The sequence below is a fragment of the Manacus vitellinus genome, unplaced genomic scaffold (genome assembly GCF_001715985.3).
Source record: "Manacus vitellinus isolate BGI_N305 unplaced genomic scaffold, ASM171598v3 scaffold_15_pilon, whole genome shotgun sequence".
Classification (NCBI taxonomy): domain Eukaryota; kingdom Metazoa; phylum Chordata; class Aves; order Passeriformes; family Pipridae; genus Manacus; species Manacus vitellinus.
Genome location: NW_021939122.1, coordinates 3,063,664 through 3,083,733, shown reverse-complemented (window position 1 = coordinate 3,083,733; position 20,070 = coordinate 3,063,664). Strand labels below are relative to the sequence as shown.

Sequence of the window (20,070 nt, the reverse complement as noted above, 5' to 3'; positions counted from 1 at the left end):
CGCAGCGGTTGCCATGGAAACTTGGCAGTCGTCATGGTTTCTTTGTTCTGCCAGCTCAGTGTTATGACGCACTCTGCTAGGTCTGCACCCAACATCGCCTACAGATGTTATTTATTGAATTTTGAAAAGCCTCTTGGGAAGCCGAGAGGTTGGGCACGGTTTCAAGCTGCCTCTGCAGATATGGGACCTGTCAGTTTGTTCAGTTAAAAAGCTACCTCATTAGCTGCATTACACTCCAGAAGGATTCACTGCTAAAGCAGTGGTGAAGCAAGACTAAATAGTGAAATATAACACCGCTTAAATAACTTAAACCCTGCCATATGCGGATTATCATTATGCAAATGAATTTTAGAAAGGTTGTATATAAAATTGTTAGGTACTGATTAATGTAAACCATGCTTCTACAAACAGCTTCTTTTAGAAAGGGTAGTGTGGAATTTGTGTTTCAAAACATATTCGAGTTGGTGTTTTCCATCTGTGCTCTAAAAATGTCTGATCCTCTACTTTCTTGAAGTAAACACTGTTGATTTTACAGTGATTTTCAGAGCTTTTGATTTCATCTTCTCAAGGTATTTATTTGACTGGTACCACCCATTGGCTACATTCAGATAGCTTAATCTGGAGAGCCATCAGCTATTGGTCTCTAATGCTGAATTCAAATAGGCAGGTTTTAAATACTATAATTAATGTGACAAGGCTTGTGCTAATTTTGCAGATAGTAAGTGATCTCACTGAAATCTAAATTGCAGAACTGAACACACATAAATCCTTTTACATGTTTTTTTGCACTGGAATAAGACCCACCTTAATTGATTTGTTTGCAGTGTGAGAGAATAGATAGGAGTTTGACTGCTCAACACCCTTTTTGCATAAATAATAGAAACCGCGCAATTCAAACTGCATCACTTTGAAAATGTGCCACTTCTGTGTGTGGATGGTTGCATATAAAAAAAAGAGGGAAAGACTGACAGCTTTTGTTCTACAATTTAGATTTCTTTAGAACCATACACCAGCACGTACATCAATGCCATCACTGTTTCAGATATTAAACTGTGGGCTGTCCCATTTCATTTTATGTTTCCCAAATTCATGTGGCTGCTTTGTAGAAATCAAGACTTTTTATCACTGTCAATTTTCATTTGTATAATCTATATTCTTAAGCATAAAAATACACTTTGAGTTTATACTAGCAAATGAATGAATTTCACAGATGCCTCCAAAATATGAAGCATAAGAAATTATTGGTACCCTCTGGTAGCTAGACAATAAAAAGAAAGGAAGTAGTGTATTAAGTCTACCCATTCTATATTTTTATTGCCCCCTTGAGCTAAAGACTTTGAATGTGCCTGGTTTAAATTCAGCTCTAGTGACAAACTGCTTTTGCTGGTGTCTGCTAACTACCATCATATTAACCTTTCCATTAGTGCTTGCTTAGAGATTTTAGCACAGTTCCTCCTGAACATCCTAAATCTGCCACATTTGATTACAGCATATCAGTAAAGTGCACAATGATTATGATCTTATCTCTTATTGCCCCCTTGCTTGGCAACGACTCACATGTCAAGTTTGCTGACAGAGATGTGTAAAACTTGATAAGCATCCACAGTTGTGTTTTCCCATTGTGCTGTGGAGACAAAAAAAAAAAATAAAAATCATACTTAAATAAAGTATCCTGCAAAAAACTCAAAGGAGCTTCAGTTAGGCTTTCAATTAAAACCAAGGAAAGTTTCCAGCAACTCTCAAAGGCTTGAAACATTGATTCTGTGATTTATATTGAGAATAGAAAACTGGTAAAAATGGCAAAGGGATGGAAAGGACTTGACTGACCAAGGCAAAAAACAAGAGGATGTTTATCATAGAAGTGATGAAAAGTTGCTGGTGGCTGCAATTGAATTTAATCAGAAATATTTTAGCATAGAGAATCAGGTGTTCTACCTCTCAGTAATTTCAACAGTTTTGCATACTAAATGCATCTCTTAAACATGGATTAAGTGTATCTGGAACAGTTTTTGAAGAGAAAAAAAAAAGTTTCAATCAAGACAACTTCAGGAAAATATACACCTTTTCTGGAGAAATAAAATCTTATCATAGACAGGAGAAAATGCTTCAGTGACAGAAATCTGGTTTGTTCCTTTGTAAGGGAAAGTCCACTGAAAGAAATTTTTATGTTTCACCTTACCAGCAGTTAGTTTTCCATTGTACTTTGCTGAAATACTGGGTACTTTTGTAAAATCAATCACGATATTTGAAGACCGTTATTTCCTTCACTTTATCTTCTGATCAACACTTATCTGTAATAATCAGAAGTAGAACATTACTTTTGATGTGGTCTCTTCCTGGAGAGCGTCAGTGTGGGGTTGAGGGTTTTTTGTGAATTTCACGTTCTGTGACATTTTAAAACTATTAAATAATGTCTGCAAAGACAGTGCTTCATCCTAATTGTACGTTGCAGTCATCTCTGTAATCCATTGTAACAGGCACAATTTTTATCCCAGGGAAGCTCTCAGACTTGGTTTCCATTAAAGTGGTAGAATGGTTGTCAGTATATTTTAACTGGATGTTTCTAATACGTTTCAGATAACAAAGGTTTATGAGGTTTTGTTTTTACAAAAGGATAACTTGCTGTTTCTTCTGTGTGGGAATTAGGAAAGCAAAATCCTACTTTAAACGTAATATTTAGGGTTCAATTCTGTCTGTCAACCAAAGAGGGAAAACAAAGTGAGTGGAACAGTAGGTATCTCAGGGGTTGGTAGCAGCTGCCATACAGAATAACTTCTCTTGTTAGAGGTAGAGGTCTCCTCCTAAGTACATATTGGCTGGGGAACAAAATCAGAGTTTTGGTACCCTGAACCAGATTTAGGTCTTCAAATTAACAAGGTACACTGCACAGGTCCACTGTTTTCAATGGTTTTAATGGCCTGTTTAGGTCAGGGCTGTGGTAGTCCCAGCTATTGGGTACCTGTTCAGAGGCAGAAATCAGAAGACGTAGTTTGTCTAGCATAGTTTTTCACATATTTTGTCTGATTCTGGGTTATCTGATGTGCTTTCTTCACATGCACATATTCCACTTACTTGCTGGAATGAATGCCACGTGAGTTTTTTCAGTTGCAGCATCAATGGGAAAATCATGCTTTAGTGAGATTTGTATGACAGCTTTGTTAAATCAGATTCAAGTATATAACTGGATATGTTTGAGTATCCTGTGAATTTGGGGCACATTACTGAGGCTTTAGGACCATAAACAGTACAGTCTTATCAGCCATGTCTGTAGACAAAGGATGTATAAGAAAGTCTCAGTATGTGGGCAGGTACGAGTCAGTGCAAAATAAATATTATACATATATATATATTATATTATTTGAAAATATTATATATATTCTGAACAGAAATAGCAGATGACAACATTCCATGATGCTTGCCTGACAATGAAATAAGAGGCATAGTACCTCTGCAGTCTTAAGTTGTAAATATTCACATATTGTATAAGGTCACAGTTGACCTTCAAAATACAACCTAATGGTAAAATGGAGATATATTGTGCATAAGTTGAAGCCTCCTCAGCATTGACGTTGAAGCTCTTCCACTATATAAGCTCTATTTTATTCTCTTCCTTTGAAAAAAATTAGTATAGAGAGTGATTTTGTCTGAAAATGGTCAAGTTAATTTTCACAGAAAATGCTATTCAGTTACTTTTAAAGTCTGCACAGTCAGACACAAATCTCCAAATCACTCTGTCTGGAAATTTCTGCTTTTTTTTTTAAATTACCTTTTCCTCCTAAATACCTTCCTTGTACTTATGCTTTACATCCTTTTTATGTATTTAATTCTTCCTGAAAACATTTGTGCTTTTTACTTTCTTTCACTGTCTACTTTATTTCATCCTTTACCATCATTCTTCACTAATCTCTTTCCTCAGGGTCCTCTCTTCATGTAAGTTAATCTTTATTCTTCCTTAAGCTGCAAAAATCATCTTCTGGTCATGCCGTTTTCCCCTATTATAACTTCATCATTTTCCTTTCAAAATTCAATGTGCATGTAAATACATTGCACAAATATCTTCAAGCTCTTTGATTTCTGTGCCTGTTTTACTCCACTGTAAATGAGCCTAATAAAGTCACCAGTAGCCACTTCCAACTTAGCAAAAACTAAACACCTCTCTCCTGTTTCCTTTGATCCTCATGATGATTTATTGCAGTTTCTAGTTTGTGGATCTCTTAATTATCAAGGCCTGAAATATTTCAGGGTTTAGGTTAACCTTCAGAAGCCTACATATTAGCAAGCTGAAGGGCTATATTCTCCATTCGTCCCCTGTTCAACAGCTTGTACCGCCAGCTGATACCTGCTGTTCTTAAACCTCTTAAAAAGACATTTCAAAACAGAGGAACAGCAATTTCAGTGCTTTTCTCTGGCATCTTTAAGGGACTCATCACCTTCTGAGAATTAGGGGTAAGATGGCCCCTTTTTACTGTCCTCAGTCCACACAGAGGAGGTTTAAGGTTCTTCTCTTCTCTGGTGGGGAAGACATTGCCTTCTGAATGCTTTGTTAACTGTCTAAGCAGGAGGGAGAAAGAAATAACACAAATGAGAGCACAGTATATGGAAATTAAAAGTAATAGAGAATTTTAAAAAGAGATAAAGAGGCCAATAAGAAAGGGGAAACTACTTTCATGTTTGCCAAATGTGTATAAATCAATGGGCTCTCTAACTGCCACAGTTGGGGAAGAAATTAAAGGGAGGCCAAGAGTGTTGCAGAAGTAGTATGTAGTTTTTGCATCAATGGGTGTTGGTAAATATATAGCCCAGGCATATTCTCTGTCCATAGGAAAGATGAAGTGCTGGAAGAACAACAAAAAAAAAGAAAAAAAAAAGGCAAGTAACCAGGACAGAGTGATATGTAGATTATAGTTCCTGAAGCGTTTACCTGCCCTTCTGATGAAAAATAATCAGACTCTTGTCAAAATGGTACATGCTGTACCTGGGTTTCAAAATAACACAGTATGCTGATTTTGAAAGATACAAATCAATTTAATAATAATATAAAATAATTGTAACAACTCTGGTAAATGACTTGAAACCCCTCTGGACAGCTTTATAAATGAACTCTATTCAATATGTAGTAGTGTTAAAAAATGAGTTTGGATTCATAACAAACAGTACACAAAACAATGAGAAAGTATTGTTCTTTTTTCAACACTGGGCCTTCACCATGTTTCACTACAGTTCCTTGTACACAAGAGCAAACTGGGAAAGTAGTATGGTGTTGTTTAACGCAGATGTGAATAAAGTGGGACACAGTAAGTAGCACAGAGGATAACGTTAGGAAATAAAAGAAGAAAAAAAAGGAAAAATACATAAATTATGGAAAGAAATAGATTACATATACCAAAGTTAATTTGCAGAACTTACTGACTTGAGATAAATCTGACAACCAAAGGTTCCCATATAGCATTGTAAATGGGTTTGATGTTAATACAATTAAATATTGGAATACCTATATTTAGATTAGATTGAGAACTAAGTCAATTAGAAATTGAAATTCTTGTGTTTCAGATCATAGGGCAACAGTGATAATAGAAAGTATAACACTCTAATGGCAAGTTGTGTTGTTAGAGTTTCGTGCATCAGTTCTAACATTGCAAGCTTGTTGCTGTCAAAGGTGCTGGGTGGACGAGAGGTTCAGTTCAATATACCAGTTTCTCTGTTCCTACCCACATGCACAAAGAAGTACAACATCCTTTTAAAGTGAAGATTTCTGAAACTTTTGCACCTTAGCCTTATGTCAGAAAATTGGTGATGTTCTGTGCCCCACTGAATGTACCTTATGCCCTTTACTTCCTTGCATCTCAATTATGCAACCAGGGGGCACCTGGGCTGCACACCCTCTCAGGTGCTGTTTGCTTGATGAGACCAGTTATTGTAGGGAAGTTAGAGAAACAGTATTTGTAATCCTGCTGAAATCAGAGGGATTATAGTAGTATAAAACCTGGCTAAATTGGATGAAAATCAGGCTCAGAGTTTATCCAAAGTATTCTCTTACCAATTTTATTTTTAATTTTATGATAGGTACAGTTAGAATCCAGTCAGCAGCAAAGAAACCCACTAATTACTCATTAAGAAATGCTCTTTAATTCCTTTGTTAGCTTTGCAGTTTTGCAGCAATTGGAATAGCTGAACTATCATTATCAAGATTAAAAACAGTGGTCTCATAGTACTACATAAACCCTTCAGAGAATGAAGTATTCCTCCTTTTAAAAATCTTCCTCTACTGACAATGAAGTCTATTTTATACCTAGCTGTAAGAAAATAAATCTTTGATCTGCTAATAAAGTTCTAATCTCTCACCACTCTAGTGTGCTGGTAACAAGAATTTTCTTTCTCTCTGTGAACAGACTGAAGACATTAAAGAGATAGCCCGGAAGACACAAGCCCTGCCCAAGGTGAACACTAAAAGGCAACGGATCGTGGTCTTTACCCAGGGGAAAGATGACACTGTCATGGCTACAGGTATATTTTTCAAATCTCCATTGTTGCTCACAGTAAATATTCCAGTTAAACAATTACAAGTTGTGGTTTTACAAATTTTAACTGTTAAATGGTAGTCAGAGCATTTGCCTTTTGATGTTAGTCCATATTTCTCATCTTTTATGCTTTTAATTGTTTTAAGATTCCGAATTTAAAAAGTTAATATTTCACAAGGATGCCTGAGAATTTAGTTCTGAACATCTTAAGTTCTTTTTTTATAACATAGATCTAAAATATTGATCCAGTTGGTTTTACTCAGATTTTTATGACTTGAGATTTTATCTGTGTAGCCATCTTTGCTGCAAACAAGAATACACTATGCCTGCTGAGAACAGCTGTGCAACAGTGTAGTATATTTAAACATTTGTGAAGAGGAGGAAGTGAAATCCAGTACTAAGTGAATTTTCCAGGCTTTTTTGCTTTGAGCAGAAAGTCTCACTTTAGCTTTTCTCAGCCGTCTGCTCTTCAATTCTCAAAGGAGTACGTGGGAAAAAGGTGTTCTAGCAGGGATAGAAGTAGTTTCTGCTGTCTAAACTGATGAAGTACGATGCACAGATTTAAGCATTATAAACATGACTGCCTACCTTTTGACAGTCTCTTTAATTCTGTCCACCTATGCTTCTAGACTAAATAAAGCTATTAAAAACATGTGCTGTGGCAAGCCATTTTAGTAGTTCGTTCCTTCACAAGTTAAGTTATTAGTCAGGGCTGAATTCCTCCTTTGAAAATCAAGTGAAGTTGAGGAAGCTTTGCACCTGAGGGACTGGTGCTCACTCATACAATATTTGCCTCGAAATCAGAATTGGCTTCAGACTGTGGCTGCAGGCCTGGGCACTAAGCAGGTATGTCACTGCTATATAGATCATTCCTAGCAGCAGTTTGAGTGATTTCTCCAATAGTTTGCCGCTTCCCCTATTTTGTGAGCTACAAACTGTTTTAAAGGAAATAGAAACCAGCCACTGAGAGTTGGGTATGTGTATCTCACTGAATGATGATGGAAGTGTTCCTCCCAGAAAGTTACTGCATAACGTGAACGGCCCATATGGAGGCACTTCCCTCGAGTATTGTACAGTTGGCTGAGAAATAGCAGTATAGAAATGTTTTTACACATGAACTAGTAATAATGTAGTAAACCTAAATCTTATATGTAACCCTCCTGTGCTCTTATTTAATTTTAACTGAGTACTTTTTTATTCTTCAAACTGGAGTTGTTAACAAATCCATTAATCCCTTCTTTGATATTTTTACAACTGGGAGCTTATTTGAGGACTGACACTTGCTAATCTTAGCTGTTTGTTCACTATGAAATGAACTTATATTAGAGAATGCACTTTATATGCATGATAAATGCAAGATGGATAGAGAGTGTATGCAATGGTGTCAGCTACAAAAGCAAACATGATAAATGTTAAGGCAGTTTTGAGCCGTGGGATAAGCTATTCAGTGCACAAGCATAGCTGAATCTCTTTGCTATGTTGTTATTCATGGCAGCCAAATAAATGTCAATAATAAAAGAGAATTAAAGATTTTCATTTCCCAGAGGCAGTCCTCTAATACAGCTTGATCTTTCATTTCATTTGTAATTCATTCTCATGTCAGGATGCAATCATTCGCCAGGCTCTGTGTGTCATGTTAAGTCATTTAATAATGATTAAGAACATAAAAATCTTTGGCCTGTGGGGCAATTCTCGAAAGAGATACCAATTTGTTATTGTTTTCCCCCTTTTCTCTTCCTTTGGTGTGGACCATCTTTTTCACACCTCCTCACAATAAAATAATAATGAAAGAAGGAAAATGCATATGATAATACCATAGGATGGCATAGAGTGCTGCTAACACACTCAGAACTAACTAGGTCTGGGTTTCAAACCTGCAGTGGAAAGTCTAAAAGTTTCTAAATGATCTTTGGAAGAATTACTGCGTTTAGGAGTTACCAGTATAAAATAATTCTTTTTTTTCTAATCTACAGGAGTATGTTTTTTGAAAAAGCAGATTGTGTGAAGTTGTTTATTCTGCCTTTCTGAGGAAACAGTAAAGTTTCATAGAGTTTGTGCCTAGATTAAAATAGTATTTGCAAAGTCAGCTATGGATTTGAGCATGCTTGTTCAAACCTTCTGCTTTATATTTTGTCCAGGTTAATAATAAGAACATGCTTATTATGTTGAACAACATGTTTATGCAGAGAGACTGTGACAAATTGCAGAGACCTCGACAAATTAGAGGTGGACAATCACCAACCATATGAAGTTTAACAAGGGCAAGTGCCAGATTCAGCAGCTGGGAAAGGGCAACCCTGGGTGCATGTGTAGACTGGGGAACAAGAGGCCAGAGAGAAGCCCTGAGGAAAGGGACCCAGGGGGTCCTGACAGCAAGTTGAATATGAGTCAGCAGTGCCCTGGCAGCCAGGAGGGCCAGCCCTGTCCTAGGGGGCATCAGGCAAAGCATCATCAGTCGGTCGAGGGAGGGGATTGTCCCGCTCTGCTCTGACCTGGGGCGGCCTCACCTTGAATATTGTGGCAGTTTTGGGTGCCACGATATCAGAAAGACATTAAACCATTAGAGAGTGTCCAAAGGAGGGCAATGAAGATGGTGAAGGGCCTTGAGGGGAAGCTGTATGAGGAGTGGCTGCAGGCACATGTCTGTTCAGCCTGGAGGAGACTGAGGGGAGACCTCATTATGGTCTTCAACATCCTCACAAGGGGAAGCAGAGGGACACGTTTCGCTCTCTTCACTCTTGTGACCAGTAACAGGACTTGGGGAAATGACCTGAAGCTGAGTTGGGGGAGGATTAGGTTGGATATCAGGAAAAGGTTCTTCACCCAGAGGGTGGTTGAGCACTGGAACAGGCTCCCCAGGGGAGAGGTCTGGGAGAAGGCAGCCATGGGGCTGGGTTAAGAGAGAAGGGTGCACCTCTTCAGTGAATTATATGTAGGTTGCATGGGGATCAGGTAATGGAAATAATGAGGAGATATACTTTGTTACAGCTCTGGGTGGAAGGAGAGGAAATAGGATGGATAAAAGGAGTTGTTGCAGGTTGCCAGGTCATTCATGAAAGAGCTCAGAATTATATATACTGGAAATTTAACATGGACTTTCTTTGGGGGTGGGTGTGTGTATATGATATGAAGGAGGCCAGATACAGCTAGTCACTGCAGGTGGAGAGAATTATGACAACAGTTATTGTTCCTGGATGTTCCAGAGAATGGAAGTATCAACAGGTATTTGAGGAGCACAGCATAGGGCAGAAAGGCACAGTTTATTGCCAAAAGGAAAGACTGACCAAACAGTTCTGACTAGTGACTCACCTCAAACAGACTATGAGCTGTAGACACTCAGGAATGGATTGACAGGCAACTTAGAGGTCCATGCAGCTGGGTCACATCATGGAAACAGTGAGAAGCAGTAACTGCATCAGCAGCCTCAATCTAAGCCATTCCCATTTGTCAGTCCACTTTCTTTGTCTGTCTGAATTATTTGTGTTTTCAGAGGAAAAATTTCTCTGTCTTTATAACAGAGCGCATTGGGTCTTTCTGCTGTCTGTTCGTATCTGCTCCGTCACAGCCTCCAGCCCCAAGGCCCCTTTTCTCTCCCCTTCCTTCCTGTTCTCTGTCAGTAGGAATAATTGCAAGGAAGAGGCAAGCTCAAATTCAAGCTGAGTGTGATCAGTGTGTTTTAGAGGCAAGGAAAGGAGTGTTTAGGATTGGCACACGGGAGCTGATGCAGATGAGCTGTTGACTGAATTAACCATCAGTTTCTAATAAGACTCTACAGAGCACAAGCAGATAATCACCGTCTCCTCTTCGTGTCATAGAATCATAGAATGGTTTGTGTTGGAAGGAGCCTTTAAAGGTCATCTAGTCCAACCCCCTCAAAATGAGCAAGGACATCTTCAACTCGAGCAGGTTGCTCAAAGCTCCGTCCAGCCTGACCTTGAATGTTTCCAGGGATGGGAATATCTGCATCTTCTCTGGGAAATTGGAGGTGCATTTTTCGATAATGCCAAATTTTATCTTTTTACTGAAAAACTTGAAGGCATTGGAGCTTCTCAGTGACCTTCAAAGTGAGCTCTGAGAAAAACGTTTTATTTTTTTCTAGCATTGGTCCCCAACATGACTGAATTTTGATAAAATTCTCTTGGGAAAAAGCAGCCTGTGAGAGACATCTGTGATGAAACCTTTCAGTACAGAGGATTATGCTTTGGTAAAGGGACTGGTAACTGAAAATGGGATCTATGGACTTGCTTATCAGAGAATTTTATTTGAGGAACCTGTACTGGTTTAATTCCTTGTGTGGATGCTCTTCATCCATACTAGGAATTACTTGGCTATCAAGACTCTGGTCCCAATATCACAGCCTTCTTCCATCATATCCTTTTTCCCAGACCTAAGTTTCTGGATTTGACTGAGGTTTGAGATTTGACTAAGCTTATGGGATACATTTCATGTTTCAATATTTTTTCTGTAGCCACAAAAAATACCTAAGTGGAGAGTGCAGGTGGAGTTAATGAACACATGCAATCTCCTGTTTTCAGCAGCTGGAGCTCTTAAAAATGCACCAAAACTCACAAGCTCTGGCAGGAACATATATGTCATATCTATATGTGTTCTATAACATTTGTCAGAATCAAATGCTGTGAAAGATATCCCTTTTAAAGAGTTGCTCATAACTTTAAGCAAATTACTTTTAGTCAGATACGTTTTATGACTGGTCTTGGCCCAAAGGGAAATCTTCAGAAAGTCTGAGCAAAATCAGTTCAGCAATGGAAAAACATACTTTTATATTGAAATATTTGCATAATTCAAGAACAGCTGAAGCTACAAACTTTAACTTGGCTTGTTTTATAGCTTTAATAGAGGAAAGAAAAACAATCCAAATTTGAAGAAAATCACTTCAGCATTTTTCAAGTTATGAATGATGAAATCTGGCATGTTCAGGGATGAACATAGAATTTTCCATTTTTCCCCCCTCAACCCCTGATGTTTGCAGGACCACCTCTATTTAAGGTCATGTTTGTAATAACCTCGTTTGTTAGAATATGGCAGTAAAAATGGATTTTTCTGAGGATTCAAGCTTTAAAACCAGCTCAAGTAGGACTTACTAACTACTTATATCTTCATTTTTTGGGACACATTACTTGAGATATTTCAGGGAACCTATTAGCAGTGCTGGCTATTGTGGTAAAAAGACAGAGGTTCATCTTAAGAATTTATTAATGCATCTACCACGTACTACATAAAAAAAGAGTTTTGTGAATTTCTGTGTGTTATTATTGTTATTTTATCTATTCCATAAATTAAACAGCATTTGCAGTGTAGGCAAGTTAATATGTCACAATAAAACTTGCAACATTACCAACTTTTAGAGCCTGCCTACCAAGCTTTTGATACTGGAGTGATACCAGGGATTTGCCTCTAGGTGTTATTCTGAAACAGAATACTGAGCTAAATAGATGTTGGTGTCACCCAGTACAACCATTTTTAAGGTAATATATACAGGTATGTTCATAAATTAAAAGTTTATATGTTTGGATAGAACTAAAACCTAATCTAAATTAAAATATTGACAAATGATAGTATGTTTTTATGAATGATGAAGCTTCTTTTACTTTGTAAGGATCTGTTAGATCTTAAATATTTTAGTAGATTTTTTTCAAGCATTTGTTTGAGAAGGGTTGTCATAATTACAGAAATGAGAGGTTTTAAGGGCCATTCTTAGATCATGATAGCATGATGCTGTATGCTTTTTGGGGTAATGAAAAGGGCTGATGTTCAAGTATAAAGCCTGGTCCAAACAGAGGGCAGTAGGTTTTCTTTGACGGGTTGTGGGGCAATCACAGAGCAGCGTGTTACCTTGTAAGCCTATCTATAAAACACAGAAGTATTTATTAATATTGACACTGTTGACATTTTATGGTGGGTCTGTTTGCAGCTCCTCTTTCTGTAAGTTACTGAGTATATTGTATGTTCTTCTCTAAGAAGTAGGAAAAGGTGTTATTTTTTTTCCTTGCTTACAGCTTTCATGCTTAGCCTTCCAGACAGGAAAACCTTGACTAGCTCTTTTTTTATCAGCTAGGCTTCATGTGCTTTACACAAACAAGAACAGTACCTTGGACCCGGGGAAACAGTAGTCGAATTATATTACCATGTACTCTCTTTTTCACACGATTACACACTTTCACTCTTCCCTATCTATTTATATTCACAAATGGAAAGAAAAGTTTCAAAACCAAAAGTGGACTTAAAAGAAAAGGAAATTTTAGTCCCCTAATGGTATAACAAATGAGCCAGAAAGCCCAGAAGAATTAGGGTTTTTGTGTCTTAGGAAACCACAAAATCTAAATTAATAATGAATGTTTGTTTATAGGGATTAATGAATAGCAAAGCTGGTAATACCTTTTTGTAACTGAGACCATTCACACTTTCATGCTGTGTGGGAGTAGAAGACTGAGCATTTTATTAGACAGCTGAAACACATTATTAAAACCTAAATTCCTGAATACAGGTATCTTGACTGGACTTAAAAGTGTATCAGCTGTTGCATCTCAAAGGATGCGTATGCACATATATAAATAGATACATGTGTGTGTTTTAGTAATTTCATATTGATTTCAGAAAAGAATGTCTTTTCTAGCCTACAGTGTTATGCTAGTTTAGCCCAGAAATCGAGTGTGAAACTGGGAAATCCCCTTTCCATGTGCAATTGCTAGTAGTAAGGAATGTTCAAGGCAAAACTGTGCCTCTTATTAAACTTAGCTCAAATTTCAGGCACTACAATGAATTTACATTCTGGCATTCTGAGGAAAAAGTACCCCTTTAAGCTGTGGGAAAATGCATGTTTGTTGAAGGACAATAAATATGGGCCAGGGAATATTTACTGTTACACAGAGAACTTCTGTATTTGTTTCTCAGATACAGATACATTGATGTAGGACATCAGGTTTTATACCTAATTCTAAAAAGGATTCTTTGAGACAAAACTGCTAATAGACAAATCCATTGTTTTTGTAGTAGAAATTATATGATGTTGGAATAGCAATATAGAGTGAAAGAGTTGGGAGCAGAACTGAGGCACACCAAAGGTCTGTCTAACCTGATGTTTGCAACAGTGAAAAGCAGTGGGTGCTTGTAAAAGAGGATAAAACCAGAGCAAATCTATAATAATAGTTCCATGTTACACTCCCCTAGCTTCCAGCAAAATGTAGCTTGAGAATTTGAGAACTAGAGATATTTTCCTTGTGCTTAATAGACCAAAATAGGATTTTATCATTCATAGTATCTTATGATAATAAGTGTCACAGACTCTGTGTTATGTAAAGAAATACATTCCTCTATTTGTTTGGATTCAGGCACTTAAGAATGTTCCTGGCTATCTCCAGCTGCTTGTATTGCACAGCTCATCCACAATCATTCCATGTACAATGTCTTTTTACTTTTGATTTTGCAGATCTTTTGCTTATGTCCCCTGCACTAGTCTTTTATTCCAGACTCTTTTTCTATTCTGTTTACTTGTTCTGTTTTGATCCATAATTCTGACACCCTGAGCCACCCTTCACTGCACCTTTTTTCAGGTCTGCTTTCTCTTTGTGAATGGGGGACCAGAATGTTCAATTTGCAAGTGCCTGAGAAATTTACAAAGTGGTTTAATCTTGTTGTTTCCTTTGTTCTATATTTCTTTCTTAATAATTCCTAACATTTTATTTGCTTTTCTGGCTGCCACTGATGATTGATCTGACATTTTCATAGAATTATCTGTTGTAACTTCAAATTTTCATTATGGTCTGGTAATACATGGTTTAGAGCCCATCACTGTGTATTTAAAGCTAGAGTTGTTTTTTAAATGGGCACCTTTTTTACACTGCTTGACAAAGAATTCTATACCCCATTAATGTTAGACACTTTTGCCATTCTTCACACTCAACTTTTGTTTTTACTATCCCGAATGAATCGAAATGTCTCACATGAAGATGGCACATGATGCACTGGAGAACTCCCCTCAGAAATGGTATCTGTAGCCTGGAGGGTGCTACCCCATAGTATGTGCCCACAGTTAACATTGAAACTGGACTTAGGCAGGGGGTTTTTGGTCAGGCCACCTCTTAAACCGCTTGATGCCTGCCTTGCTTGACTCTGGAGAGCAAAATTGAATTAAATTTACAGTAAGCTACTGATTCAGGTGCCATTAAATCCCAAATGGACATTCTTGTTCAGGAAAGAAAGTACCTAGGTGCATTGCAGCTTTTTTAAATTGGTTTGTGGGTTTTGTTTGGGGTTTTTTGGTTGGTTGGTTGATTGGTTTTGTTTGGGGTTCTTTTGTAGAAATTAGACTTTCACCGTTAAAGCATCCACAAAGAATTAATTCATCATAAATTTCTGGTGTCTCCTGTATACATGGCTGTAATACTTTAAAACTGGTATCATTTTACTGGTGACCTGAGTGAATTGTGAGGTATTTGTACAGAAAACGTTACATCAGTACAATATTATTCCGTTTGCTCAAACTATGGAGCAACAGAACTACCTACCAGAAATCCTGAAAAGAGAGAATGGTAGCAGTTAAGCCTTGTGGTTACCAAGGCAGGCCCCTACTGTTCTGGGCAACCATGGAAGGAAAGAGGGTTCACCTTACTCATTCTGTGACTTATGTGGTTCTCAGAGCACAAGATACTGAGACTGGGGTTCCTGGCAATTTTAAACTGATAGAAAAATCCAAAATAAATGCTCCTCCTAGGGCACACATTTCCATCTTCTACTCTTCCCCCACCCTACCAGCACTTCTCCACCCACATGGGGCAGTTCAGCAGTCTGCACAGACTGGCAGAAAGCTGCCCTGGTGAGGTGTGGAGCATTCTGGACTAGCTCCTGGCAGGGTCTGGATGCTGGTGCCAGCATGGGAGGAGTGCATGTGGCATTTGCCATAGAGGGAGACAGGGATGTATCTGCAAGCTGTAGTGGCTGAAGTTGCTGTGGAGCCTCTCTTTGAGTCATAGAACATGGTGTTTTGTTTTGAACTTCCATCTAGCAACAAAGGCTGTAGTTCCAAAGTTGGAACACAAGTTGCTTCAGCATCACCTGATAATACTGTAGAATGATGTCTGCAAAGCAAATACAGAGGCAGAGCCATTGATATGCTATCAGAAGGGAAACAACTCTTTAACATCTCATGTGCTGGAAACCACCAATGTTTTCTCCATTAGGAGAATAGTGAGACAGCAGAATTGTTCATTCAGTAATTGGGAAGCACTGGAACTAATGACAGCCTTCCAAATTTAATTTATGCTTTTCACATACACATGTAATTAATGCAACTTTGTCAAGGTTATCCCTGTTTTCTGAAAATGACACCTACCCCTCTCCACGTACACCAAAGAGGGAATTCTGGTGACCTTCAATTTTTCAGAGACTGTTTCTAGAGCTACAGTGTTCTGTCAGTCTAAATATCTTTCTGACTTTTTGAACAAACTGAAGAAAATCCAAAACTACAGTATTCTGCTTCATAGAAAATAATAATCGTAGAAACTTTTAATTAAATTTATGCTTGAAGTTTAAAGTCCAGCACTGTCCTTTTCTGTGCATTCATTCTATTTTGCTGCAATATTCAGCAATGGACATTTCTCCTTAAAAGCATATGCTTTAATGAGTTGAAATCTGAAACCCGTGCTTTAAAGGTTTACAGTGCATAGGCTTCTCACCTCCCAACACTTAGGGTCAAATCATACTAACAGGGTGGCTATTTTTTGAAATTAATCATGTAGGGGTTTTTTTACCAATAATTTTTAAGAAATAGATTTTCTCTGTATCCTAATTTAGTGTGATTATTTTTTTCATTGTAAGAAATTAAATGTATGGCTTGTTCAGCAGGTTTCATAAGAGATCAATAATTTGTTGCCTTAACTTTTTTTTTCCTGTGGAGATGTGGGGAGATCAATGTCTGTAGTGCCCTAGGTCATGATCAATACTTTTAATAAAACTTCCTTTTTTTTCTCTTTCCTTTTTTTTTTTTTTGCCTTTGTACCTTTATATGGGTTTGCTTTTATTAATGAGCTTTTCCTTTAGTTTCAGACCATTAATGGTTTTCAGATAATGTCATACTGCCCAAGGTCAAGGCCAGTTTGAACTTAAAACTCTACCTATCAGTGTTTAAATCTATTGGATGCTCTTAGATGTGTTAGAAGACATAAGAGTTTTAATCGCTGCTTTCCAGAGGCCCAAAGTTAAAACAAAACAAAATCTTAACCTTCTGGGAGGATGACACATTCAGGGGGTTTTTACATTTCCTTCTTAAATAAATAACGGAGGTCTTGTTTCTGGATCTCATGCTGGCATTAACAACACCCCTAACTGCTGTGGCCTTGGCTGCTCCTCAGTTAAAGGTACTAAATGCTTCATATGGACTTTTATAATGATATACTGCTCATTTGGCAAAACCAGTTTGAAATAAGATAGCATCCCTTTTGTTTATCCCTGGAATTCTGGATGGGAAGGTAGCAAATCATCAAAGTGTGTGTTATCAGCTGGAGTGCTTGAGAGAATGAGATGTTATTGTCTGTGAGGCTCACCCCTGTGTCTTTTGAAATCAATGGAAAGATCTCATTAACTTCATTGGATATCGATTATGGTCATGGAGAACTTAAAACATTCATGAATATTAATGGATTATACTGATCCATGTGTCTTTTTGTGTGTTGTACTTTGTCTGGGATCTGCGATTCCATTTTTGGAGTCTTCCTAGAGGTTATAGGAAAAGCGAACTTTATGTACGCTGAAAGATTTGATAACACATTTTACCTGGAGGTGTCTTCTATGTTGTATGGCACAAGTAAGGGGCATAAAGAACTCCACCTTTTGACCACTGGCACCCAGGCACGTTATCTTCTGTAGGAGATCTCTTTTTTCCCATTATTTTGTCGGAGTTAGCCTGTTTTTTACTAGGCAGCAGTTCCCTTCATAGCAAATCATCACAGAAGAGTTTGAACAGCAGAATCTGTGCTCAGAAGGTGCCCTACAGACTCTTGTAGCCTATCATCTTTAATTTAGAGATTTTATTTCCCATCTTGTGATTACAGTTGAATGAACATTGTAGAAAAGTTTAAATTGTAGCTATCCATGTCATGCTTTTGTCATAAATGATGGAACTTACGTTTTCAAGCCTCTAATCTTCACCTGCTCAAATAGTCCCTATAAAATAATTGCACAGAATGGAAGGAGAGTAAAATGTAGGTATGTATGGTGTCCCTGGATGAAAATTAACTGCAGGAACTGACCCTTTGATTAGAAGTTTCTCTGCTGTAGCATCCAATTGCAGGCAATGAAAGTTGTGGGAAATAGATGGCTGAATAGAAGACAAATCCTTAGCTCCAGGAGGGACAGAGCAGAGATCCTGTCTAGTGGAAAAAGCAGACAAAGAAGGAGGTTTGAATGGGTCCTGCTTTGCCTGACTTTGGGGATTTAGGATTTATTCTGTGTAAGATGACAAAACATCTAGAATTAACACTGAGGGCGTGGGAGGTTAATTGGAGTGCTTGGAAATGGTTAATTGTCTAAAAGTGGAATTGTGAGATTTTATGATCAGTTTGGCTCAGTGATTTCCACAGTAGGTTTCAGAGATAACGCAGAGTGGAATTGGTTAAATGTCATATCTGAAAAGTAGACTGTGCCTGTCAGTCTGGTACCAAAGACCTGGCCTTGACACACCTGAGCATAATATAGAATATGAAGTGGCAGTTAAGATATAAACTTTTGGATACCACAAAAATAATGTTTATGTAGTTGATCCCATTTGAATGAAAGTAGGCTCTGGCTTACTTTCACCATAGCTGTTTTCTTTGTTATGAATAATAAAGTCAGTAAAGTAAGCAGACCTGGCATAGAGTATATACAGACAGCAGATTTAGTGAACAGAATAAACACAGACTATTTTTATATTGTTATGTTTTGGCTATACCTAGTGAATGATATAATAATAATGTTTGTTCAAAAAGAATACAGAGTCCTCTGAAACCAGATTTAAAGTTTGGGAGATTGCTTACATTGATTTTGTTTGCTCTAGTCTGCTACCCTGTGCCCCCCACTGCTCTCCTAATCCATCCTGATTCTTCTGCCTGCCCCCGTGATTAGCAGTCAAAACTAAATCAGAGAAGAGTCTACGGAACCAAATATTTATGTCCCTTGTAATGAGACACTGTGATATTGCACTGTGAACCTGAAAGGATGCCAGGCCATGCGTTGTGGCTGATAGCAGTTGATCACAAATGGAACCACAGAACTCTACTCCAAATTGTTGGCTTTATAAATTTGATAATAAGTACATTTCCTGATAGAATATAAAAGTGCAATAAGCTGTGCATGCCCTCTCTTCCCTCCGCACCTGTCCAATGGCTGAAAGCTGTTCCTACAGTACATTGTCGTCGCTGACAACTGAATAAGAATTTTTTAGGAGCAGTTGGCTATCAAGTGATGGCAAATTTAAAGGTTATGCAAATTGTGCCAGTACAGCCCAGCTTGTTTCAGACCTCTTTTCTCTATTATCATATCAATTGAGTCAGCTCATAGTAGACAAAGCAAGGTTATGGGAACCACCTAGAGCATCATGCACCATTAAACATCAATGCAGCATACATGAACATCTGCAACAAAGATCTTATTAACAGAGGGTATAACGGAAGGCAATAAACAGCTTTCTTCGTCACCTAATTGTAAAAAATTTAATAACCTAATACTTGCAGTATTTATAAACAGCAAGTTGGCCAAAAATTATGTAATTGTGGTGGATTAGATTACAGTACTTATTACCCTCTGTAAATTACTACAAAAATATGAAAATCCATTTGTGAGCAGTTAAACACTTTAGTTAGTAGAGTGCTCAAAATGCAATTTTCTTTTAATCTCTGGTGCATCATGCACTATAAGTATCTCCTTTTTGTACTGACATTTTTATATTTGGTTAAACCCAAATATAAAAAAACTAAGGATTGATTTTAGATTTTCATTTCAAAAATGAAGGCACTGTTGTTTTGTTGTGAAAAATAGAATACAGAAAACATAAACTGGTCTTTTATGTGTGCAATCAAAACATGTTTGGAGGAACAAAGTAAATCATGTTAGATATCTGTACTGGATGTGTATTGTGTGTTGGCTTCTGAAGGAGTCACGTCACTGGTCTAGAAGACAAGAGCATGTGAAGCTGTAGTCTCCAATGGCTTAGGGAAATCAATACAGAAATGAAAATATATTCAAAAAGTCAATAACAAAGAGAAACAAGGTTTGGTTCTACAAGGCCAAGCCAAACTTCTAGGGATAGGCTGGGGTTGAAGCACTCCACTTGCTGGAATGAGATACATTGGTGGGGAATGCCAGCCCTCTTCTCCATTGAGGTGGGGGCACTGGTGGATTCTCTGGGTGAACAAGGAACCAGAGACCTGCTCATGAAAGGTTAGAGCTACAGGAGGAACAGCTACTGCTGTTCCTATTTTGCCCTGAATGTGCAAATGTACAGGCATTTCAGAATAAAAACAGAAAAAAGAAAGAGGAGACTGGATGAATAAACCAATAC

At 37.8% G+C, this 20,070-nt stretch overlaps 1 protein-coding gene across 1 annotated transcript in view; it reads left to right on the top strand.

Annotated features, from left to right (window-relative positions):
* ADK (adenosine kinase) overlaps positions 1-20,070 on the top strand; it is a 260,288-nt gene that overhangs the window by 212,224 nt on the left and 27,994 nt on the right. Inside the window, exon 8 of the mRNA XM_018069002.3 lies at positions 6,390-6,504. Within this exon, the coding sequence (XP_017924491.1) occupies positions 6,390-6,504 (115 nt within the window). The remainder of the gene's footprint in view (positions 1-6,389; positions 6,505-20,070) is intronic.